Source organism: Hemitrygon akajei, chromosome 3 (genome assembly GCF_048418815.1).
Source record: "Hemitrygon akajei chromosome 3, sHemAka1.3, whole genome shotgun sequence".
In the NCBI taxonomy this organism is placed as follows: domain Eukaryota; kingdom Metazoa; phylum Chordata; class Chondrichthyes; order Myliobatiformes; family Dasyatidae; genus Hemitrygon; species Hemitrygon akajei.
The window spans coordinates 19724588-19749756 of NC_133126.1; the positions used below are offsets into that span (position 1 = coordinate 19724588).

The 25169-nt window shown below is 38.9% G+C and overlaps 1 protein-coding gene across 2 annotated transcripts in view; it reads left to right on the plus strand.

The window, feature by feature from the left end:
• The window catches only part of ak7b (adenylate kinase 7b), a 61819-nt gene that overhangs the window by 2797 nt on the left and 33853 nt on the right, over window positions 1-25169 (plus strand). For both annotated transcript variants that reach the window (XM_073039291.1, XM_073039292.1), the window contains exons 2-10: window positions 1264-1443; window positions 3035-3143; window positions 4675-4769; window positions 7365-7475; window positions 10722-10805; window positions 11833-11921; window positions 15172-15262; window positions 22327-22401; window positions 24876-25025. In XM_073039291.1, coding sequence (XP_072895392.1) covers window positions 1264-1443; window positions 3035-3143; window positions 4675-4769; window positions 7365-7475; window positions 10722-10805; window positions 11833-11921; window positions 15172-15262; window positions 22327-22401; window positions 24876-25025 — 984 coding nt within the window. The remainder of the gene's footprint in view (window positions 1-1263; window positions 1444-3034; window positions 3144-4674; window positions 4770-7364; window positions 7476-10721; window positions 10806-11832; window positions 11922-15171; window positions 15263-22326; window positions 22402-24875; window positions 25026-25169) is intronic.

A 25169-nucleotide genomic window follows, 5' to 3' on the forward strand; every position in this document is an offset into this window, starting at 1 on the left:
GGGAATGGTGGAGCAGACTTGATGGGCCGAATAACCTAATTTTGCTCCCATCTCTTATGGTCTAAATGCCAGTGCAAAAAGTGGAAGTACACTTGCACACTTACATTCCTCCAGCACATCTGTGAAGTGTGAGTGAGCATGCATGTGCACATATACTGGCTGAATGTAAGTGCAGGTGTGTCAGTGAGCACAAATGTATGCATAATTCCACATGCATACATGCAAGACAACCCAAGAGTTGTCTGCAGTTTGTATTTTCAAAACTGCATGTGTATGACATTTCTGTCTAAATTTGTAAATACCCATGCATGTGTATGTGTGTGTGTGTGAGATTTTAATGAGAAAATAATTTCTCTTATCGGAGAGCTGTGTTGGAAGGAAAGGCTGGTGAAAATGGAGATACTTTATAATGCATAAAGCATGATGGGGGGGGGTGAAGTATAAGTATGGGAAAAGTTGATCTGGAGCAATAATTTGTTGAATTTGCAAGAATAACAGGTTTCCAATCAAATTTAGTAAGGATGTTAAATATTTTGCTGACTGTTCGGAGTTCTGATTGGTGCCAAAGCTACTAGAATCAGGTTTGCAAGGAAATAGATGTTATGTTGCAATGTTTATAATGTATTTCTAGGATGTGGAATTTTCCATAACTATCTTCTGACTTCTTCCACATTTATTATGATTTAACAGTTCCACCAATTTGATCCAATGTTACAGTTGTATGAACATGAACTGCAGAAATACTTTAAAAATCTGTAAGATAAACAGTCTCCAAACCAGTACTCAGCTAATAGGGGCTTTTTTTCACTTTGACCTGCCCATTCATGAAAGAAATAGACCAATTCTTAAGCACAGCTTGGGAGTATAATTCCATAGTCTGAAACATTACATAATTCAAGGCGCTGAGCAACACTTGTCAGTTTTTCAGAACTAAAGTTGGCAGTATGACATCAGATAAGCATAAGTAAGGGTAACTGGTAGCCAGGTAATCAAGCTTTCATCTTACTCTGATGTTGAAAAATTTGACTGAAGTGTTTCACTGTCAGAATTCTTCAGAATACAGAAAGTCATATTTTTCAATCTCTATATTCCTGTCATGAAGCATCTATCATGCTGAATTTTTCAAAGATCTTCAGCATGTAATTTATTGATTTCATTGGAGATCTATTGCAAAGCATTCAATGTCTTTGCAAAGGTTCCATCTAGGAGATTAAGAGATTGGTACCTCCAAAGATTAAATTTTGATGCCTGGTTCTTTCTCAGTACTTATCAAACTCTGTGGTTGGATCATCCCTGGAGGAACTGAATGATGATGAAGAGCAAAATGAGGAAGAGACAGAGTCTGCCAAAAGTGTTCCACTGCCCCAAGGAACATATCGAATAGTGGGGACATTGAGCAACCCTGAAGCCAAGAAGCCTGATTTTGCATTTGAAACCTTCTCTGTAAGTCTCTCAATATACTTTTTGACTCTTATAATTTTCTGAGGTTAAAATTTATTGCTAGGACTATTTCTCACAACATCTCTGTTCTTTTTTTAGTTTGACAGAAGAATATGTGTGTTGACTATTTCCCTATCATTTATTGCTTGGCACATAAGAATATGACACTATGAATAGCAGTAGACCATTGAGCTTATCTGCTATTCAGCAAGATCATGGCTGATCTTCCACATTAACACCATTTTCCTGCCCTTTGCCCACATCATTTGATTCCCTTAATATTCAAAACATCTAATAATCCCATCTTTGAATTAAATTGATGTACTTACCACCATAGCCCTCCTGGATAGCAAATTTCTAATTTTCACCACCTTTACAGTGAAGAAGGTTTTCCACTAACCCTTCTCCACTTCATTTTGAGTCTGCGGCCCCTACTTGTAGACTTCTCCGTCAGAATTATGAATGTTTCCTTGAAATCATCTCTCATTCTTCTAAAGTCTAAAGAATACAGGTCCAGTAATACTCAGTCACACTTCATGAGCCAAACATGCCAATTCAGGAACAACTCTGATGAATCTTCATTAAACTATCTCAACAGCTAGTGTATCCTTATTTTTGTAAGGAGATCAAAAACAAATGTCTGACCAGTATCTTCAATAACTTATCACAGCTTTAGCTGTTTGTTAAAGTAGCAGGTGTTAATTTATAAACCACCAAAACTGGCTAATCAGGATTCAAAAGAGACCAACTGAATGGTAAGAAGATGTTTGGTCCCGACATTAACTGCAGCAACTTCAGAGGCTAGCTGACTGGGTTCCTATCCTAAACATTCATTTTTCTTGCCTTTCCATTTTAAAAACACAGACAGTCTTTCAACTGGTTTACCCTCTTTTTGCCTGCATTGAAAGCTTCTATTCTTCTTTGGTCCTGGGCAGAGCAGTTACCATACCAAAGCAACACACACAAAATGCTGGAGGAAATCAGCAGGTCAGGCAGCAGCTATGGAAATGAATAAATAGTTAACATTTTGGGCCAGACTCTTCATCAGGATTGGAAAGGAAGGGGGAAGATGCCAGAATAAAAAAGGAGGGGGGAAGGGAAGGAGGATAACCAAAAGGTGGTGAAGCCAGGTGGATAGGAAAGGTAAAAGGCTGGAGAGGAAGGAATCTGATAGAGGAGAGTGGACCATAGGAGAAGGGGATGGATGAGGTGACCCAGGGTGAGTTGATAGGCAAGTGAGAAAATTTAAGAGGCCAGTTGCCATACCTAAACTGTGGTACGTCTGGAAAGGATGCTTTCTGTGGTAGAGGTGATAGATTTCAGGAGTGTGCTCTTGAGATCTAAAGGAAAAACAGGAAAATAATTTCCAAATTATTTGTCTGTTCCTGAGTTTGAAGTAAGGCCGAAGTATACTACCTGTACTCCAGAAGTTCCCCCCCCCCACACTGAGACCACAATTACCAAATGAATTAGAAAATTTCCATCTTGTGTGCTTTAAAATTAAATTTAAATATGAAATTTATGTTTTAAATTATGAATCATTTTACTGGAGTTAATCCATTAATTTGTTTAATAATTTTTTATCTATCTTCAGTTTGAAACACGCGATGAACTGTTCAACTGTCTCCAGGACTGTGATATCATCATCTATAATATCACAGAAGCTGCTCAGCAACTTGATGAAGCCTCATGGGTTGTTTCAGGTCCTCATTTATCACTTACTTTATTTGCTTTTCTGTGTACCTCTCTCACAGTAAATATATGTCATTTCCTTATGTCTTTAATCCTATTCCATTGATTGATGAACAATTCCATCATGGGGAAAATAAAACCTCACTTTTATACAAGGAAATTGTACAGGTCTGCTTTATTAAAATAACAAGAGCAATCATCCTAATGTAGACAAAAAGTAGTTAGAAGTAATCATATCTCTCAGAAAGCTAAATAATGTGGTCTTAATAATAGAGTGGATTTTCTGATACCAGTATGCTTTATTCCAGACTGTTAAATATTCTGCCAAAGTAAGGTGTCCTTGAATTAAATAACATTGCAATATATTTTTATACGGTAACATTGTGATATCACTTCAGGTTACTTATGTGCTAATGCTGTTTCAAAGAATATTTCCTGTTCCCCTACCTCCCTGTTTTCTCATCCAGTTTTTCAAATCCCTCATACTCCATCCCTTTTTGGCCTCTTTTCCATTTTGCCAATCCTTTGCTTACCGATCTCATTCTTTTAGCTCCAATCTCCTTCTGCTCTCCTTCCTTGTGTTCTCCTCATCAATGTTCCCCCATCCTAACCTTTCCCTCTTTTTGCCTTATCCAAAATAATCAAAGATCAAAGTAAATTTATTGGCTAAGTATATATGTCTCACCAAATACTACCCTGAGATTAATTTGCTTGTGGGTATTAACAGTAAAACAAAGAATTATAATAACATCAATGAAAAACTACACTCAAAGACTGACAAGCAACCAATGTCCAAAAGAGGCAAACCGTACATATACAAATAAATAAATAATACTGTGAACGTGAGTTGTAGAATCCTTGAAAGTGAGTCCATAGGTCGTGTTTCAGTGATCAGTTCAGTGTTTCAGTATTGCAGTGAGTGAAGTCGTCCATATTGCAACTTCTACTGTCCTTGTTTGTTCTGGTAGTCATGGATATGTTTCACAATTGATCCATCAAGGAACCAGAAGAAACTTCTTTACCAAGATAGTGAACAGAACGTGAAACTTGTGGTCACAAGGGTTACCTTGTTCCCATGACCTAGACACATGTAAAGTGAGGTATGATGAATACCTGGACAAGAAGGATATAGTGACTCGATTAGATAAAGTTGAGGGGAAAATCAGAACCCCAGGTGGAGGTCATTTGAGCCAAATGGCTGAATGTGTGCTGTACAGATTTGTAAAGGCATTTCTAAAATGACAGGTATTTTGTGAAGTAAGGTGAAGTATTGCCCTTTACCTGTAGCTTGGCCTATTTCCCAAGTAGGACTACGACAATGAAGCTCTAGGTGTGGCTATCATTTAACCTTATTTGAAAGCATAGCAAAGAAAATAACTGATCAGGTTGTGTATCACTTCATAAACGCAGGGGAATGCAAGAGTACTTACAAGGAAAATTCTCTATAAATGTAATATTTCCTTGACGTGTTCTATACTGGTGAAATGAACAATGAAAGAATGCTACAAGATGACGTTCTTTATCTTCTTTCTCTATCCACAGCACTACATTCAGATTTAGAAAATTTTGAGAGTCCGAAAATATTTATTCTGTTGTCGACAATAATGACGTGGGCCCAAACTAAACCCGTCGATCCTGTAAGGAATATTCGTTGTGTTTTGGCTGTTGCCACTTAATTGAATTTCAGATGGTTTTAGATATGGTACAAAGTTAAGTGATTATTGAAGAAGTTACCATTCACTTGAGATAGAGCTGACACTTAGAACTTAAACCTAATGGATCATTTGTGTCTTGTACCTCGAAGGATTTTGCAGATGTGGTGAATGACTAAATATTCATTCACAATTGCAGGATCTAGAGTTCAAACTGCAGATTATTTCCTGATAATCCACTCATTTTAGAATAGGGGTTTCTAACCTGGGGTCCACAGACCCCTCGGTTAATAGTAGGGGTCCATGGTATAAAAAAGGTTGGGAAGCCCTATTATAGAGACACTGACAAATGCTACAGACTCAGGCCTGGATCAAAAGTTGAGTAAATTTCTGAGACAATTTTTAAAAATTTTTAGTTGTTAAATAATAGATGCAATTTACATTTTGGTACAGATGATGGTTTTAAAGCATTCATATTACTGTTGACGTGAAGCTCGAGAAACGAGCAGCAAAATAATTTCTTAATATATTGAGTGCCAAATTTGACTTGTGGTACATGGAGAAAGCCAAATTACTGGATTAAACACTTCCTAATTGATGACAGCTGCCAAAATGTTAGCAACTATTTCTGCAGCACAATTGCATCGCCACGTAATTCACATTGACAAAAAAAAAGCCACAGCACAGTGCCTGTCAGCTGATGTTTCAGATCTGTCTTCACCCCCTTACAGGTTGAATCACTGGAGTGCAAACTTCCACAAAGATTTGTGCTGTTGTAATTTGTGTACAAACTGGATCCACATGGAGACACAGAAAACATTTTTTATGAATCAGTTCTTGTGCCCGGCTGATTTGACTCCTGTCCCACCAAGTTCAGGTTAGCACAATGCAGCAGATGGCATACGTTACACACATTTTATTTTAAATTTATTTTATTGAGTTACAGTGTGGCACGCCACCCAGCAATCATCTGATTTTAAACCTAGTCTAATCATGGGACAATTTACAATGATCAACTACCCTACCAACCAGTATGTCTCTGGCCTGTGGGAGGAAACAGGAGAACCCAAGGGAGATCGTGCAAACTCCTTACATGCAGTGATGAGAATTAAACCTGGGTTGCCTGTGCTGAAAAACATTGTGCTATCCACTACTCTATCATGCTGTGCATGGCAGCCTGACACTGTACAGTTGGTAGAACATCATTATGACCACCCCGGCATCATACTTATGGATTTTAAAGGGATCTGTATGTTGATCATTGAGTAGAAGCCGGTTATTTAGGGGAGTCATGGTTGAATAGCAGAGCTGACTGTGGGCCGAATGGCCTAATTCTGCTGCTATGTCTGTGGTCAAACTGATTATAGTGAATGTCCAACAGCAATATATAAGCGTGATCTGTTTTATGCCATCTTTGAATAAATCACTCCAGGGGTCTCCTTAGGAATGAGGGATTTCCCTTGAATATCAGGCTAGTCTTGCTCATCTACAGCCCACTCACAAGAAAACATCTGTGCAATGAGATCCATGTGAAATGTTAATGGAAGCAAATAACCAGAGAGCCCACTGTCTGGACAACTCTAGAAGCAGCTCACCGCATCATGCAGAGAGATCCTCACATGCAGCACATCAGAGGGGAAAGCAGTTCATGCTCACAAACAAATGGGCTAGATGGGCCAAAGGGCCTTCATCCGTGCTGTACTTTTCTATGACTCTGTAGCAAAACATAGACAACATTCAGGGGTGGGCTAATTATTCACAGTAATACGTGGGCAGTATTCAGGAGCAATCATATGGAGAAACGAAGTCCAAGGTCAGAACATTACTCTGGTGCAATCCAGCAACCTGCACTTGTCTGGTAACCGCCAGACTTGAGGCAATGGTGTGTGAGATCACTCTGTGGAAGGTAGCCCTATTTTTCACACCGGTGTTTAACCCTGTAATGAGGTGAAGCCTCAGATGACAGGCGCTGTGCTGCTTCTTGTCTTGTTGATGGAAATTCTGTGCCAATATGGCTGTGTTGCAGGTGCTGTTACTAACTTCTTGGCTGCTGTTATCAATTAGGAGGTGCTTAATCCTGTAATTTTGTCTTGTTTATACATTAGGATCATCATCATTGAGAGTATACTATATCTTAACAGAGGAAGCATCTAATGTTGTAATTAGGATCTTAAGGGTGCCTTTGGATCTGATCTAGTCTCACAATGCAAGTACACCAATTTTGATTGTATTTATGTTGAAAGATGCATCAGAAGTGAGTGGAAACCTCGAGACAATGGTGAAGGCAGGACTGGATTTGCTGTGAATCCATTTATCATTGCATATTTCACCATTTTTCCAACTGTGCAGAAGGAGTACATTAGACCTATGGGCAAGGCAATGAAGAATTGCCTCTGGAGCCAAGCATAGCACAACCTATCAGCTTTAAGAACTGAAAATAATTGCTGTTATGAAATCTCTGTATGCATTCATTACATCTCATGTCAGAGTTACATTAACTAGTTTTTGTAAAATAATTTAATCATGCTATTTTAATGTATACCCATAGATCAAAAAGTCAACATCAGTTTTGTTTATCAGGAGGATCCGGAAGCTGCATTTACAGAGGACGATTATCGCAAAAGAAAATGCCATCCAAACTTTAAGGATCACCTCAACCTTGAGAAACTAGTCATCAAATTTGGGAAGACAGTATGTAACCACAGAAAATAATTGCAACTTCTAGAGAAGTAGTTTTGCTGTTGGCAGCTGCAAACATACATCAGCATAGATTAAATCCATTAGGGTATTCTGTAGAAATATCCACCCAAAGAGAACCAGGTTTGTGTTATCAGAGGGAGGGTTGGGGCAGATGTGCATCTAATGGGAAACCATTCATCATGCATGGAAGGCTGCCCAAGATGAGAGCATCTTCAGGTGGTGGGACACCTTTTCCTCGTCTCTAGATGGTAGGTTGTATGTATAAGATGACCATTTCTTTGCTGAGGGTGAAAGTCTAATTGAGTGTTTTAGGACATAGAACAGTACAGCATAATACAGGCCCTTCAGCCCACAACATTGTGCCAACCCTTCTCTAAGATCATTCTAATTCTTCCCTCCCACATAGCCCCCCATTTTTCTTTCATCCATTTGCATATCTAAGAGTCTCTTAAATGTCCTTTGTGTATCTGTGCCAACCACCAACTCTGGTTGTGGATTCCATGCACCTACTACTCTTACGTTAAAAAAAATACTTCCAATATCCTCCCTGTACTTTCCTCCAGACACTGTAAAATGATGCTCCCTTGTATTAGCCATTTCCGCCCTGGGAGAAGTCTCTGGCTGTCCACTCTGTCTAAGCATCTTATGATCTTGTACACCTCTCTCAAGTTACCTTTCATCCTCCTTCGCTCCAAAGAATAAAACTCTAGCTGACTCAATCTATCCTCATAAGACATGCTCTTTAATCCAGGAAAAATCTCCTCAGCATCCTCTCTAAATCTTCTACATCCTTCTTATAATGAGGCAACCAGAACTGAACACAATACTCCAAGTGTGGTCTAACCAGAGTTTTAAGAGTTGCAACATGCCTTGCGGCTTTTTGAGTTCAATCCCCGAATGAAAACCAACACACTATACACCTCTTAACAATCCTATCAACTTACGCTACATTTATAGATGTGGACCTCAAGATCCCTAAGTTACTTCACACTGTTAAGAATCCTGCGATTAACCCTGTACTCTGCCTTCACATTTGACCTTCAAAGTGAATCACTTCGCATTTTTTCCTGACTGAATTCCATCTGCCACTTCTCAGCCCAGCTCTGCGTCCTATTAATGTCCCATTGTAACCTACGACAACCTACACAATCCACAACACCACCAACCCTTTGTCATCTGCAAACTTAGTAAGCCAGCCTTCTATTTTCTCATCTAAATAATGTATAAAAATCAGAAAGAGCAAGGGTCCCAGAAAAGATCCCTGCTGAACACCATTGGTCACCAACCTCTTAGCAGAATATGCTCCATCTACTACCACTCTCTGCCTTCTGTGGGCAAGCCAATTCTGAATCCATGTTTCCTTGGATCTCTTCTTGGACTACCATGGGGAGCCTTGTCATATGCCTTACTAAAATCCATATTCTTCACATCCATTACTCTGTCTTCATCAACTTGTTTTATCATTTACTCACAGAATTCAATCAGGTCATGTGAGGCATGACCTGCCGTTCACTAAGCCATTTTGTCGGCACAACATTGTGGGCTGAAGGGCCTGTAATGTGCTGTACTATTCTATGTTCTGTTATATAGACTATCTCGAGTCAGACTATGATTCTCCAAATGAATCACCTCCAAGTAAATCCTGTATCAAAGAACCCTCATTTTAGTTCACAAGTTTGCAATGAATAGTCAGAATATAAATGCCAACATATTAAAGGTCAAGAGTAAGTTCCATTCCACTATACTTAAATATGCTTTGAGAAGTTTTATTTTCAGGGGATTTAGTAGCAACAGCAATTCAGGGAGCAGCACAGTGAGTCACATTTAAACATCGATTATCAAAAAAGTTTAATATACTGTACATAATAGATGATAAGGCTATTTGGGTGATTTGTAATATTTTTTTAAGGAGTGAATTTGAGCTTGCTCTCTTGTGATGCAGTCATTAGTATTGTTGGTCAGCAGATGGACGATAAAGCTAAGGGTGCAACGAGATCAGCCACATATGGCCAAGGAGCCTTGAAGGGCTGAATCGACTACTCTTGCTTCTAATTCATAGTTTGCATGCATGTAATTTAGTGAATAGAACCATAAACACAAGATTTGGAATGCTGGAAATCCAAAGTACACACAAAACTGTTGAAAGAACTCAGTTGGTCAGGCAGCATCTATGGAGTGCAATAAAGAGTCAAATTTCAGGGAAGACCCTTCCCAAGCTCTACATGTCTTGTTTAGTAAGGGTGTGTGGTTGCAGGCTGTAGCTCAGGTTGGTAGAGTCACATTAGAGCTTGAATGTCAACTACAGCATGAGGATGATCAAATAATCTTCGTGGATCTCACTGCTTGTACTGGATTTTTAAGCAGACCTTGATGCAGGCTATAATAGTTTTAAAGGAGTTTATTATTCATGGCTACTGTTTGTTTTCCAAGATTACAAGTCAGGTTAAATGATCATGGTTGGAAAGGTTTGCTTAACATTTTTAAATAATGGTAACCTGTAACTTCACTTGTTTAAATTTATGAATCCATGTGATATGGCATCTGCTGTCATTGCCAATGTTTATTAAATTGAGGAGATTGAGTCAATCAATATGGTTGACTGGGCATACTTCCTTCTCTGGAGGATATTAGTGAAACTGGCATGCTTTTATGACAATCGTATTGTGATGGTTGCTGTAAATGGGACAAGCTATATTTCAACTTCCAGATTTTATTTATAAAATTTAAATTCCCCACTTGCTTTGGTGGAACTCAATTTCCTACTTCTGGGAATTTCCTGAACTCTGTTTCCTGGTCCAATGATCGTAAGACATAGGAGCAGAATTAGGCCATTCAGCCCATTGAGTAGGCTCTGCCATTTCACCATGGGTGATCCGTTTCCCTCTTAACTCCATTCTCCTGCCTTCTCCCTGAAACCTTTCATGCCCTGACTTATCAAGAACCTATCACCCTCTGCCTTAAATGCACCCAGTGACCTGGTCTCCATAGCCACCTTTGGGAATGAATTCCACAGATTCACCGCTCTCTGGCTAAAGAAATTCCTGCTCGTTTCTGTTCTAAGTAGGCGTACCTCTACTTTGCCCTCTGGTTCTAGACTCCCCCACCAAAGGAAACATCCCATCCCTATTTAGAACTTAGTTCTATTAATGCTGTGCAGGTAAAGCTTTCTACTTGTTAAGAAAACATTTTGTATGCATAATTAAGTAAGTAAAACAGTTAATCTCCCTTTTGTTTTAGAAAAAGCGGAAATTTTCTACCTATGTTGTTGCTTCTGGAGTCATTTATGGAATGGATGAAAGCGTGTTTCATCTGTTCTTCAAGGTAAAGAATATAGAAAGTTTATTCTCTTTTTACTGAATTCAATCAGTACTTCTTGTTGACTTTTGTAAGAAATGTAGCTGGCTGAATGATCTTTTGTGTTGTGATCCCTATTGCTCTGTTTGTTAGTCATTAATTCTGATGATTTGTCAGAAATGTTCAGTGAATCATCTTTTCTATCACGCTTCTTTCTGATAGTGCATCTACAATTGAGTGATTAAAGGGCATTAGCTGAGGGGGGAATCTAGTGTAATATATCCAGGTTGATGATGAATCAAATCGTGGATCTAAGCCCTTCACTAGTACCACTTGGTCTTAGAACAGAAGCATAGGGATAGAATCACTTTGAAGATAATCAAATATGTCACCAGAGATTTTAATTTCATTAGTTTCAACACATTCCCTTTTGAGAGTCGATAATTATCAAGATCATTCATTCAGCTTTCCATAGCCTTTGCTTTAATTGGATCTTTCTTGTTGACAAATCATATGGAGAGTCAACTTGTATTTTATTTTATTTCGAGATACAACCTGAAACAGGTCCTTCTGGCCCAGTGAGCTGCACTGCTCAGCAACCCACTTATTTAACCCTAGCCTAATCACGAGCAATTTTCTATGACCAATTAACCTATTAATATCTTTGGCTTGTGGGAGGAAACTGGAGGAAGCTCTTGTGGTCAGAGGGAGAACATGCAAACTCCTGACAGACGACGCCAGAATTGAACTCCGAATTCCTTCCAATGCCCAGAGCTGTGATAGTATTGTGCTAACCACTGTGGTGCCAGTTACTGATTAATTACTGAAATAAGAATTGCAGAATCTGATGTCTGGCAAAAATTACTACATAGTTCCACACCCTTGGATATGTGGTTTGTTGTACAAATGGTTGTTACCTTAATTTGCTAAAATTGAAGGCTTATGTCATCGTGCTTAATGTAATGCTATTATTCCCACGTTGTCTATTACTTTCTGTAGTATATCAGGATCAGCATAACAGGATAGCCTCATGTGACTTTCTTTCTTTGGTCAGGAAGCCTGGCATGGGCTGAATTCAACAATACCATGCTTTGGAGATGGAAAAAATGTTGTTCCAACCATTCATGTGAATGACTTAGCTGGGTAAGTGAAGAATAAAGGAAGAAACTACCAATCAAGTAAAGAATATCAGCGACTGTAGTTTTCACTTGGCTTTTAAAGAAGGACAGTTTAGTAAGTTACGACAAGTACAGAAGTTAAATTAGTAAAATTCAGCTTTAATTTAAATTGCAGCATAGTTCAGGCTGGGTGATGTAATCTGGGCCCGGAGTGAGTCGCTAGACAGTGTGGTCTAGTACTGGAGCCTTTCACTGCAGCTGGATCCTAGTGTAAAGTATGATTCCCTGTTTAGACAATTTAAACACCGGCCCAGATCAGAGGTGAGAGCTAATTGCGCTTGCTCTCCTGATCTTCAGTCCTCTCACCAGGCCACTGGAGCTTCTTGCTGTTCAGTTGTTTGGTTAATTTAAACGCTGGCCCAGAAAGACTAAAAAGACAGGGTGTCAGTTGGGACGAGAGCTGATTTCACTCACTCTCCACAGTGGTCACTCTACTCTCCATGGTGCTAATGCTCGGAAGACAGCCCCGGCTGCTGTGCTCTGTGCCCATTAATATGATGAACTGATAAGCAAGGCTTTGGGCCTACTCCACGCTGCTCTGCGGTTTGGATTTGAGGACTCAGTTTTGGTTCAGAATGCTGTTGTTGTTCACTTCAATTGTTTGCATGACTTTTTTTCTTTCTCTTGCACATCAAGTGTTGGCCTTTTTTATTGTTATTCTTTTTTTGTTTAATTGGGTTCTTTCAGGTTTCTTTGCTTTGTGGCTACCCGTGAGTAAGCAAATCTCAAGGTTGTATAATTTATACATTCTTTGATAATAAATGAATCCTGAATCTATTATATATATTTAGGGCTGCCTCTGATTTGTTCTGAGATCTCTGAGGACATTATATTGGCAAATTTTCTTCTAACATTTAAAAAATTTTGGTAAATGATTGGAATGCAAAGTTAATTTATTATCAAAGTACATACTGTACATGTCACCAATAACAACTTTGAAGTTAATGTTCATGCAGGCATTCACAGTAGAACAAAGAAATATGAAAGAATTTATGAAAAACTATACATAAGTAAAGACTAAAAAACAACTATTGTGCAATTAACCAAAAATAAGAACTTGAGTTGTTGCTGAAGTTAGGTTGGCTTATTTTGTAACATACTTTTATTTTCCTTTTAATTTAACTCCATCATATGCACTTTGAGTTTGTTCAAAATAGAGTCAGGATAATATAAGGAGAATTTTTCTTTACTATACAGTGTTCGCTTTATAGAACATAATGACTCCTTACCAGGGGAAGGTTAGCTTCCTGGATTTCATCCATATGCTGTTGCTCTGTATAAATCATGGCAATGAATTTTGATTGTCTTAACATCACAGTCATGGTTGTTATGTCCTTAACAGTGTCTGAACATAATGGACACAATATTGGTCTAAGACAGTATCATGAAATGAGATGTATCATTTTGCCCCCCCAACATATTTTCTACACTGTTCAGTTCCATATACTTAAATGGAAATGGAACTGAATTTCAAGTGAGGTACATATATTTTAAAGTCCATTTAGTACGTTCATCTAAGTTTGAAGTTTTTTTATTTCTTAGCAATACAGCACAGTAACAGGTTCTTCTGGCCCAACTACACCCATGTGACCAATTAACCCACTAACCCATCAGTCTTTGGCATATGGGAGGAAGCCAGAGCACCCAGAGGAAACCCATGCAGACATAGGAGAATGTACAAACTGCAGAATTGAACCTGGGTGATTGGTAATCTAATAGTGTAACGAGAACTTTTAGGCTACCATGCTGCCCCATAGTTCTTCCTCATAATCCAGCACTCACTGGATAATGGTCAGGAATGGGGTTTCCCTTGGTAACTTAGCTGGTAGCAACAAGCCGTATTGTTGCCTAGAGACAAAAAAATTAATTTGAGCTTCACTGGTTTAATTGGCTCAGAAAATGTTCATTCTCAGAAAATTCCTCTATCATTCAGAGAGCCTGTAAGAATACTTCTTTCTTTTTATTTCTTTACTTTGAACTTCATCGAGAGGAAAAAATACAAATGTGAGAATCTCCATTGTGTTTTTTAAAGAATACTAATGATCTTCACTAAGTAAACACCCACCTTGCCTATTTAAGTATGTGTTCTTCAGCTTACTTGTCTTTAGTGTTTCAGTGAGACCAGAATGTCAATGAGGGATAAACAAATGTCCAAGTCAAAGAACAGAGTGTACATGAAATCACAAAAAGGATTACTCCAAAAAATAATTAAATTTTGACATAATTTTACTACAACTGAATACCAAAAGCAATATCATTAACAAAGAATTTGCTTTCTCACATACAAGAGCATTCAGAAGAGTCTGAACAAGTTGCTTTTGCCAAATTAACACTCCAACTGGTTAATGATTACACCAGGTTAAAACATTATGGGATACTATTATATAGTTTTAGCAAAAAATTAGATAACCTTTTTTAACAATTATGAGTTAAACAATGTATTAGATGTTGTACATACTGAAAAGTTATTGTCTTGGCATTCAGTTGTAGTTGAAAAATATAAAGCTGACAATTAAAATTAAATAGTACTTCTTTCCTTTCATGTCCTTTACCTGTTGTAATGCATACTTCTTGAAAGCTTGGTACAGCTTCAAGTTCCAGAGCTAAGGAAATAGAACTACAATCTGATATTTACATTTCAGTTTGAAATGGGCTCCTACTAGTTTTAATAGCATGTGATGCAAGAAATAAGAGGGTGAAGTCATCTTAAGTATTGCTGAGATAATGCCCCAGGCCCAGTGCAAAGCTGTGTTCAATGGAAATGTTAGACAAGGAATACCATCTCTGTGTTCTGGCTGTACAGTAGCTGCCACTTGTGATATTTCAAGTATGACACTTCCTGCTGGAATCAGAAGCATTGATCAAGTGTTAGATTTGCTGAAAAGTTACATTTTTTTGAACTCTGTTTATTTCTTAAGTTATCTCAAATTTCTAGACAAGTTGGAGGTGGAGAACAGATGCTTAGACAGACAAGCCATGGAAGAATGGAGCCCTTGTGCCAGCAACTGGGATTAATATAGATTGGGAAAATATTGGGAAGGAATGATGTGATGGGCTGAAGAGCCTGTTTCTGTCCTGTCCTGTGTGATTCTATGACTCTGTGATTTTAGAACTGCCTGCTACCTGAACCAGTGACGACTAAATTGTCGATCAGACCATTTAGGAAACTGTTTAAGGTTTAAAATGTATGACATATTTCTGGACTTATCTTGCAGAATTTTACAAAATATAATGGAACATAAACCAAAAACGTACTACATACTTGCATTGGATGAGTCAAAGCACACATTGAAAGAGTTGGTTAAGGTAAATGCCTAGAGATTGTTGCTCAAAATGTTGCCATCTGGCTTTTTGACGGTGTGATGTGATCTTATGAAATAATATAAAATCAAAATCCAAAATACAGATGTTCCAAAGAGGGACCACTTGACTTGATTTTGATACAGTACCTATAAAAAGTATTCATCTACAATGGAAGTTTTCATGTTTTATTGTTTTACAACATTGAAACACAGTGGATTTAATCTGACATTTTGACACTATCAATAGAAAAGGTTCTTACATGTCAAAGTGAAAACAAATTTCTACAAATAGATCTAAATTTATTAAGTTATTAAACACAAAATAATTGATTGCATAATTACTCACCTCCTTCAAGTCAGTTTTAAGTAGATACATCTTTGGCAGCAATTACACCCTTGAGTTTGTATGGATAGGTCTCTATTAGCTTTGCACATCTGGACACTGAATTTTTCCCCATTCTTCTTTACAAAACTGCTCAAGCTCTGTCAGATGATATGGGGATCGTGGATGAACAGCCATTTTCAAGTCCAGCCACAAATTCTCAATTGGATTGAGGTCTGGACTCTGAATTGGAGACTCCAGGACATTAACTTTGTTGTTTTTAAGCCATTCCTGTGTAGTTTTGGCTTTATGCTTGGGGTCATTGTCTTGGTGGAAAAGAAATCTTCCCCCAAGTCGCAGTTATCTTGCAGACTGCATCAAGTTTTCCTTCAGGATTTCCCTGCATTTTGCTGCATTCATTTTACCCTCTATCCTCACAAGCCTTCCAGAGCTTGCTGCAATGAAGCATCCCCACAGCATGATGCAGCCACCACCATGTTCGATGGTATGATTGGTGTGATTTTGATGATGTGTGATGTTTGGCTTACGTCAAACAGAGCATTTAGTCTGTTGGCCAGAAAGCTCAATTTTGATTTAATCAGACCATAGAATCTTCTTCCAGCTGTCTCCTGAGTCTCCCACATGCCTTCTGGCAAACTCTAGCTGATATTTCATGTGAGTTTTTTTCAACAGTGGCTTTCTCTTTGCCACTCTTCCATAAAGCTGCAACTAATGAAGCACCTGGGCAACGGTATGTGCAGTCTCTGTTGTTACGAACCCCATAACTGGGTCACTTACCAGCAAAGATAGAGAGGTCCGTTGAAGTCTGATGATACTATTTTTAACAGTATTTATTAGTAAAAATACACAAAAATAATATCAATGCAAATATACAGATACTATACGTTGTCAATACTAAATCTAAAAGTGCGGGTGTAATAATAATCAATAAGAAATAGCTCTATCGTTGTCTAGGCGATAATGCATTGTCCGATGGAAATATAAAGTTCACTCAGTTCATGCAGGCTGCAGCCTTTGGGGACCGACCGCTGGGTTGCAATGGTTGGAGAGAGAGAGCGATTTGGAGAAAAACTTCCGGCTTTTCCTTTTATGATTTCGATCCGTCGGAGTCTCGTTGGTGTGGCCGTTCACTTGTGGCCTCTCCTTTAGCTAAGCCGTTCTTCCGTGGTGAGCCCGCCAATCCCAGGCAAGGGAGGACGCACACGAGCCCCCCACCGGCTGTCGCTGTTGAACGCTGTCACGGGATCTCTAGCGTTTCTCCTGGTGCGTCTAAAGGGGTTGTTCCCCAGACCCTCTTTTATCCTTACTCACGGGGTCTCAGATGTCAATCAGGTTGGGATGATGCAATCCCTCAACCAGACCACTCTGGTTGTCCCCTGAGGGGTTTCAATGAATAGTACAGTTCTCAATACACAATTCCGTCTCCACGAGACAATAGCCGTTATCAGCGGTTCCATTTCGCTGAGGTCAGGACGCATTCCAAACCTTGTGTATTCTGGACGTCTCTCTCTGATTTCCTGAGTCTCAGACCTGAATTAATAGCGATCTTGCGATTCTCAAAAAGGAGGGGGCGACTTTGTACCCTTTGGCCCCTCAGAGTTGCGGCACATTCGTAACACTGTCATCTCAGCCACTGAAGCTTGTAACTCCTCCAGCAATGTCATAATCTCTTAGTGGCCTCCCTCACTAGTCTTCTTGCACGGTTACTTAGTTTTTGAGGACTACCTGCTGTAGGCAGATTTACAGCTCTGCCATATTCCTTCCATTTATTGTTGATTGACTTAACTATACTCCAAGGGATATTCAGTGACTTGGATATTTTCTTGTATCCTTCTCCCAACTTGTGTTTTTCAATTCATGGAGTTGCTTGGAGTGTTCTTTTGTCTTCATGGTGTAGTTTTTGCCAGGATACTGACTCATCAACAGTTGGATCTTCCAGATACAGGTGTATTTTTACTACAATCGATTGAAACACCTTGACTGCACATAGGTCTCCATAAACAGATCTCGATTTAACTAATTCTGTGACTTCTAAAACCAATTGGCTGGACCAGTGATGATTTGGTATGTCATATTAAAAGGGGTTGAATACTTATGCAATCAATTATTTTGTGTTTTATATTTGTAATTAATTTAGATCACTTTGTAGGGATCTGTTTTCCCTTTGACACAAAAAGTCTTTTTCTGTTAATCAGTGTCAAAAAAAGCCAAATTAAATCCACTGTAATTCAATATTGCAAAACAATAAAACATTAAAAACTTCCAAGGTTAGTGAATACTTTTTATAGGCACTGTATGTATGAAGTGTTTAAACAACTTCCCTGTCCATCTGCACCAACAGCAAGCTGGGTGAAAATTGCCATTGAACAGCCTTAAACTCATTCACTTTTTTTCTTCAAAGGAATCCTTAGAAATTATTCCTATGTCAACTTCACCTTTCTGTATTAAGGGTTTTCTCTGGTGTTTGTTAGGATATGGTAGAGATATTTGGCTAATTTAGATCTCCACTCAAGTCTTTTTTTCTTATGAGAGCTTTGGCTTATTTTAGAATCATAGAGAACTGCAACACAGAAACAAGTCCTTTGGCCCATCTAGTCCATGCAGAGTCATTAATCTGCCTAGTCCCATCGAATGCATGGGCCATAGCCCTCCGTACCCCTCCCATCCATGTACCTATCAAAATTTCTCTTAAGTGTTGAAATTGACCCCCACATCCACCACTAGTGTTGGCATCTCGATACACGCTCTCACGAACCCCTGAGTGAAGAAGTTCCCCATTATGTTCCCCTTTAAACATTTCATCTTTCACCCTTAAGCCATGACCTATAGTTGAAGTCTCACCCAACCTCAGCAGAAAAAGCCTGTTTGCATTTACCCTATCTGTACCCTTCTTAATTCTGTATACCTCTATCAAATCTCCCTTCAGTCTTCTACGTTCTAGGGAATAAAGTCCTAACCTATTCAACCTTTCCTTATAACTCAGATATTCAAGAGCTGGCGATATCCTTGTAAATTTTCCCCGCACTCTTTTAATCTTTTTGATATCTTTCCAGAGGTGGGTTATCAGAACTGGACACAATACTCCAAATTAGGCCTCGTCAATGTCTTATACAATTTCACATAATATTCCAACTCTTGTACCCATTACATTTATGATGGGTAATATGCCAAAAGCTGTCTTTATGCTCCAATCTAACTGTGACACCATTTCAAGGAATTGTGACTCTGTATTCCCACTGCACTCCTCAGTGCCCTACTGGTCACCGTGTAAGATCTACTTTGGTTTGTCCTCCCAAAGTGCAATACCTCACACCTGTCTGCATTAAATTCCATCTGCCATTTTTCAGTCATTTTATCAGCTGGTGCAGATCCTACTGCAAACTTTGATAGTCTTCCTCACTGTCCACTACACTCTTCAATCTTGTTGTCATCCACAAATTTGCTTATCCAGTTTACCATATTATCATCCAGATCATTGATATGGATGATAAACAACAATGGACCCAGCACCAATCAATATGGAACAGCACTTAGTCACAGGCCTCCATGCAGAGAATCAACCATCTACAACCAATCTCTGGCTTCTTATGCGAAGCCAATATCTAATTCAATTTACCACCTCATCTTGAATGCCAAGCAACTGAACCTTTTTGACCAACCTCTCGTGGATCATGTTGAAGAACTTGCTGCAGTCCACTTGGCATCCACTACCTTGCTTTGATCAATTTTCCTGGCAACTTCCTCAAAAACTCTATTAAGATTGGTTGGACATGACTTATCATGTACAAAATCACATTGACAATCCTCAGTCCCTGTCTATTCAAATACTTACATTTCTAGCCCCTTAGGATTCCTTCCAAAAACTTTCCCATGACTGTTGTCAGGCATACTGGGCAATAATTTCCTGGCTTATTCTTAGAGCCTTTCTTAAGCTACAGAACAACATTAGCTATCCTTCAATCCTCTGGCACCTCACCCATCGCTAAGGATGTTTTGAATATCTCTGCTAAGGTCCCTGTAATTTCTGCACTTGGCCTCCCACAAGGTCTGAGAGAACATATTGTCAGGCCCTGGGGATTTATCCACACTAATTTGCCTCAAGTCAGCAAACACCTCCTCCACTGTGATCTGTGTTAGGGTTCATGACCTTGCTACTGCATTGCCTAACATCTATAAACTCTGTGTCCATCTCCTGGGTAAACACAGATCCTAAAATCCATTTAAGATCTCACCTATCTCTTTCAGCTCCATGCAGAGGTTACCACTGTGATCTTCCAGATGACCAACTTTGTCCCTTGCTATCCTTTTGCTCTTAATATATCTGTAGAAGTCCCTAGGATTCTCCTTCACCCTATCTGCCAGAGCAACCTCATGCCTTCTTTTAGCACTCCTAATTTCATTAAGTGTTCTCTTGCATTTCTTTTACTCCTCAAGTACCACATTTGTTCCTGTCTGACTATATCTCCTTCCTTTTCTTAATCAGGGCCTCAATATCTTTCAAAAATCAAGTTTCCTACACCTGTTATCATTGCCTTTTATTTTGACGGGAACATACAACTCTGTACTATCAAAATTTTACTTTTGAAGGCATCCACATACCAAGTACATCTTTGGCAGTAAACAACCTATCCTAATCCACACTGGCCAGATCATTTCTGAGACCATCAAAGTTGGCAATTTTTATAATTTATTAAAAAAATGAATTTAATATATAGCTATTTGCCTAAGCATTGCACCTAAAGGCTTAATTTCAAATGGTTTAAGATCAAAAGAAAGGAAACTAGTTGGCTGTGTGAATTTGATTCTATAGCTGGGACTAGACCAGAGTTATACATCCTACATGCTTATGAATTATTGTTCCTTACTTTGTTCTGGTGGGCTTTAAAATGCTGAAAAACAGGCTGCTCAGCTTTAAAACTTGAAATAGTTTTTCATGTGCTTTGAGTCAGTTTGCACAGTAAATGCTTGAGTGATAAGGAGAACATTTTTTATGCAGAGGATTTTATCTGAATGGAATTCTCTACCACGGTGGGCTGTGGATCTTTCAAAGCTGAGATGGGTATATTTGCGGACACCAAAGGAATTTAGATGGGGATTGGTTTGGAAACTGGACTTGAAGCACAAAATGAACAATGCCATTATTCAATGGTGCAACAGACTTAAAGAACCCTAAGGCATTCTATTCCTATGTTCTTAAGTAAAGTGAAATAAGCCCTATGTTGAGAACTAAATTTAATAATCAGAAAGTTTTGATAGTAATGGTAGTTTTAAGAATTTGATTCAATTCAAAACTTTTGGAAATCGGTTTCTTGCTTTTAAAAGTGGCATTATTCTAGATACTGTGAAAATGCATGTCAGGTGTGTGGGAGATCCATGAAGGAATGTGGTGCATCAAATCTGGGTTATATTTTCATATATTTGGTTATACTGCATGGAAACAGGCCATTCAGCCCAACTTGTCTATGCTACCATGACTATATGCTAATCCCATTTGCCCTTTCTACTTTCACTAAACTTTGGGCAGGGATAGTAAAGTAGTCATCACAGAGGGTGGAGTATATTTAAGGGGGAAATTCTAGTTCAGAGTAAAATTTGTTATGCTAGGATGCTAAAGCAGTTGTGCAGCCTTTATAAATGATTCCAACCTATTTCTTGGCTTGTTTTAAGAAATACATTCAAGACCAATTGAGAGGTAATAAACTTGAATTCAGAATGCTGCCTTATGATGAAATGAGAGACTAAAGCACTGTCGGATCTCATCATGTGATGAACAGCCATCATTTTCTGGTTCTTTCAGTAACTTTCAAAGAATAAAGATATACTGTATTCTGATCTACAATAGTCCCGCAACCAGTAATCCAGATTACGTGGTCATTTACTTAATTTCTGTTTATAGTCATAGGGTAATATAGCACAAAAACAGGCCCTTCTGCCCAACTGGTCCATGGCAGCCACAGTATTTCCCCAGTTTGTCCATTTGGGTGCATTCAGCCCATAATTTTCCAAGCTCCTACCCTCCAAGTATCTATCCAAATCGCTCTTGTGTTACAGTTGTACCCACACACCATAATATATAGAAGCATAATATATATACACACCATAAGATATAGAAGCAGAATGAGGCCATCTGACCCATCGCATCTGCTCCGCCATTTCATCATGGCTGATCTAATTTTCCTCTCAGCCCCAATTTCCTGTCTTCCCCCTGTATCCTTCATGTCCTGACCAATCAAAAATCTATCAAACTCTGCCTTAAATATACATAAAGGCTTGGCCTCTGCTGCTGCCTGTAGCAAAGAATTCCACAGATTCACTGCCCTCTGGCGAAAGAAATTCCTCCTCATCTCCATTCTAAAAGCTCACCTCTCATTCAGAGGCTGTGTCCTCTGGTCTTTGACACTCCCACCATAGGAAACATCCTCTCCACATCCACTCTATCAAAGCCTATCACCATTTAATAGCAGGAATATATATATATGTACTCCTGCTTTATTTAGTAAAGTGCTTTGAGAAATTTAAACTTATCTTGCTATACAGATATTTCCTCTTAATTTGCTTTACTATATCAATGTAGAAACCACAATAATTTCTTTAGTGCAGAATTCTACATTAGACAGTGCCTTCAATGGCAAAGCATTTGCAGGATCTAAAAAACATGCACATTAACCTAGAATCAAGAAATACTGTTATAAGAGGCATAGTTGATATTGTGATTATTCTTATAGGCCATCAGTAAACTTGGACCAGGCAAGATCCAGCACGTCCCTCAAGAAGATGCCCTGCTGAATAGTGAATTGACAGTAAGCTTTTCTTCTTTGGTTGAATAGACAGTAAGCTTTTCTTCTTTTCTTTGATGTTATTCAGCTAAGTATCAAACAAGCAGAGTGCTATTTTCTCACTTGGGACACCAACTTCTAAATGGGAAGGAGTACGTCATATGAGCACTCAACTTGCAACGTCACCTTCCCTGTCTGCCTTAAGTAAAATACAAACCTTTTATCCAAGAATAAAGCATCAACACAAAAAATTCTGCTGAAGATTAAGGGTCTTGGCTTAAATTGTCGACTGTTTATTCCTCTCCATAGATGCTGTGTACCTGCTGAGTTCCTCCAGCATTTTGTGTGTTACTCTGGATTTCCAGCAACTGCAGAATCTGTTTATGCTAATCATTACAATATTTTACAACATTAATAATAAGTAAAGCAAAATCTGGTAATAATATTTATGCAGCTAGTGTTCTTGGGAGGGTTTACCTCATTATGCAATGCTTTCTATGAATTGTAGTTTTCTTTTGAAACAAACTTTTATAAGGTTCATTTCTCTTTCAATGGTTTGTCATTAGGAGTGGATGTAGTCAATTTCAGAACTTCCCCCACACAAGTGAAATGATCTTAATTGATGAAACACTGAGAGGAGACTTTTCAGGTGATCAGACCATGTTCATTACTATAAAGTCTTATTCAGCAGGAAATATGCTGTAAGGTAGACAGAATTTCAATTCAATTACCTTTGCCCAACTTGGATTTCTGCCTAATTTTGGCCATTGTTTTAGAAATGGATACTTTTAGTGTATTCCAATCAGATAGCTGTCTGGAGATTATTCCTTTTCCATTTGGCCATTCATCAAAAAGTCAGTTTTTGTTTGGCAATGGCAATGATGCTTTGTACATCATTCAAGTCATGGAGCTATGAAACAAACTTGGAAGAACGCGGCTGCTCAAGCAGCATCTGTGGAGCTAAAGGGGTGTTGATGTTTTGGATTGAAACTTTACAGCAGGACTAAGGGTTGCAGAGGGAATCATCAGAATATTGAATTGGAAGGGAGGGCTGAGGCAGAGATTAGCAGGTGAAAGTTGGTAGCAGGTGAGAGGAGAATGATGGTCAAATGAAAGAAGCGTTGAGACAGAGGCTGGTGGGTGAAGGTATAAGAAGAGACACACACAAAACACTGGAGGAACTCAGCAGGTTAGGCAATATCTATGGAAAAGAATAAACAGTCGACGTTTGGGCCTGAGACCATTCTTCAGGACTGAGAAGGAAGGGGAATGATACCTGAATAAAAAAGGTAGGGAAGGGCAAAGAGGCTAGCTGGAAGGTGATAGGAGCCAAGTTTGTTTTAGCAAGCAGTTATTTTGGCAGAATTAAGTTTGCTTTGTTATAAAATGTAGCAGTCACTTGGTGTCAGAAACTCTGGAATAATTTGCCACTTCTTTAAAAAGAGTTGTGTCTCTCTCATTACTGCTTTAATAATGTTTCATTCCATTAAACAGAAGAATATTCACTCTAAAAATAAGTGGTTTTATATGGCCAGTGCATACCAAGGTCTTACTCCTAGCACCCAGCTCCCAACAATGCCAATTTTGTTCATATCTGATAACCAAAATAAAAGCAAACTGTTTATTCTCAAATATTGTTGTTGTTGAGAGTACCTTTTTCTGTAACATTCAAATTGGCAGATCTTATTTCATTGACTTTTGTTTCTTTCCAAAAGATGATTTTGTTCCATTGAACTTTAGATTCTTGGCATGCTGCACCGGGTTGATTAGAAACCATCAGTGGGAAGGGACCGGGCTGCAAACAGTGTGGGAGGGAGGAGAACAAGAAGGTGGAGATGTTGGATGAGTAGGCTGAAATTAGGAAATGATGCTGAAGAAAATGTTTAGGGAGATTCAGAGAAAAATTAGTGTCCTACACAAGTTACGCTAGTTTGAGGTTATTGGAAGAGAAGGCTTAGAACGGGAATTTCTGCCAAGCATGCAGTGTATGTTGATTGGGGAGGAAATGAAGAGGAAGCATCATATTCTGTGCGGTTATTTCAAGTAATATGGCATTGCAAATGCTCACACAACTCACACAAAATGCTGGAGGAACTCAGCAGGTCAGGCAGCATCCATGGAATCGGCATTTTGGGCTGAGACCCTTCATCAGGACTGGAAAGGACTGGAGAATTAGAAGGTGGAGGGAGGGGAGGCAGTACAATCTGGCTAATGATAAGTAAAATCAGGCTTGTGAGGAAGAAACTGTTCTTGAGTCTAGTCAACTGGGCTATCAAGCTCCTGTAGCTTTTCCCAAAGGTAAAAGAGAAAACAGTGAATGGCTAGAGTACCAGGCAGCCTTGACGATATTATTAAGCTTCTTGAAACAACTCAGCATGGAGAGGACTGGATAAAGGGATGCTTCAGGTTTAAGGCACACCATGAACTGTTTGCTTGATTATATCTTACCTTTCATAATATCAGGTTTCAATGTTTGAACGTGCTTTCTATTTTAACAGCAATCAGACTATGATCACCTGCTGGTGAACCTGACAATGGAGGCTTTCTTCATCAAGGAAAACTTCAATATCCGCTGGGTCGCCGAAGCTGGCATTGTAGAAAACATCCAGAACCTTTTCAAAGAATTCAAGCAATCTCGTGGACTTGTGGTACAGCTGTTAATTATTTCAATAACTGATAATTTCTTTTAGAAATATCATTTCTATTCCTTTACACTGAGAGAGAATGAACCAAGAGGTAAGCATGGGATTGTGGACCTTCGGAGTGTTCATTCTACCCCCCCCCCCCCCCAA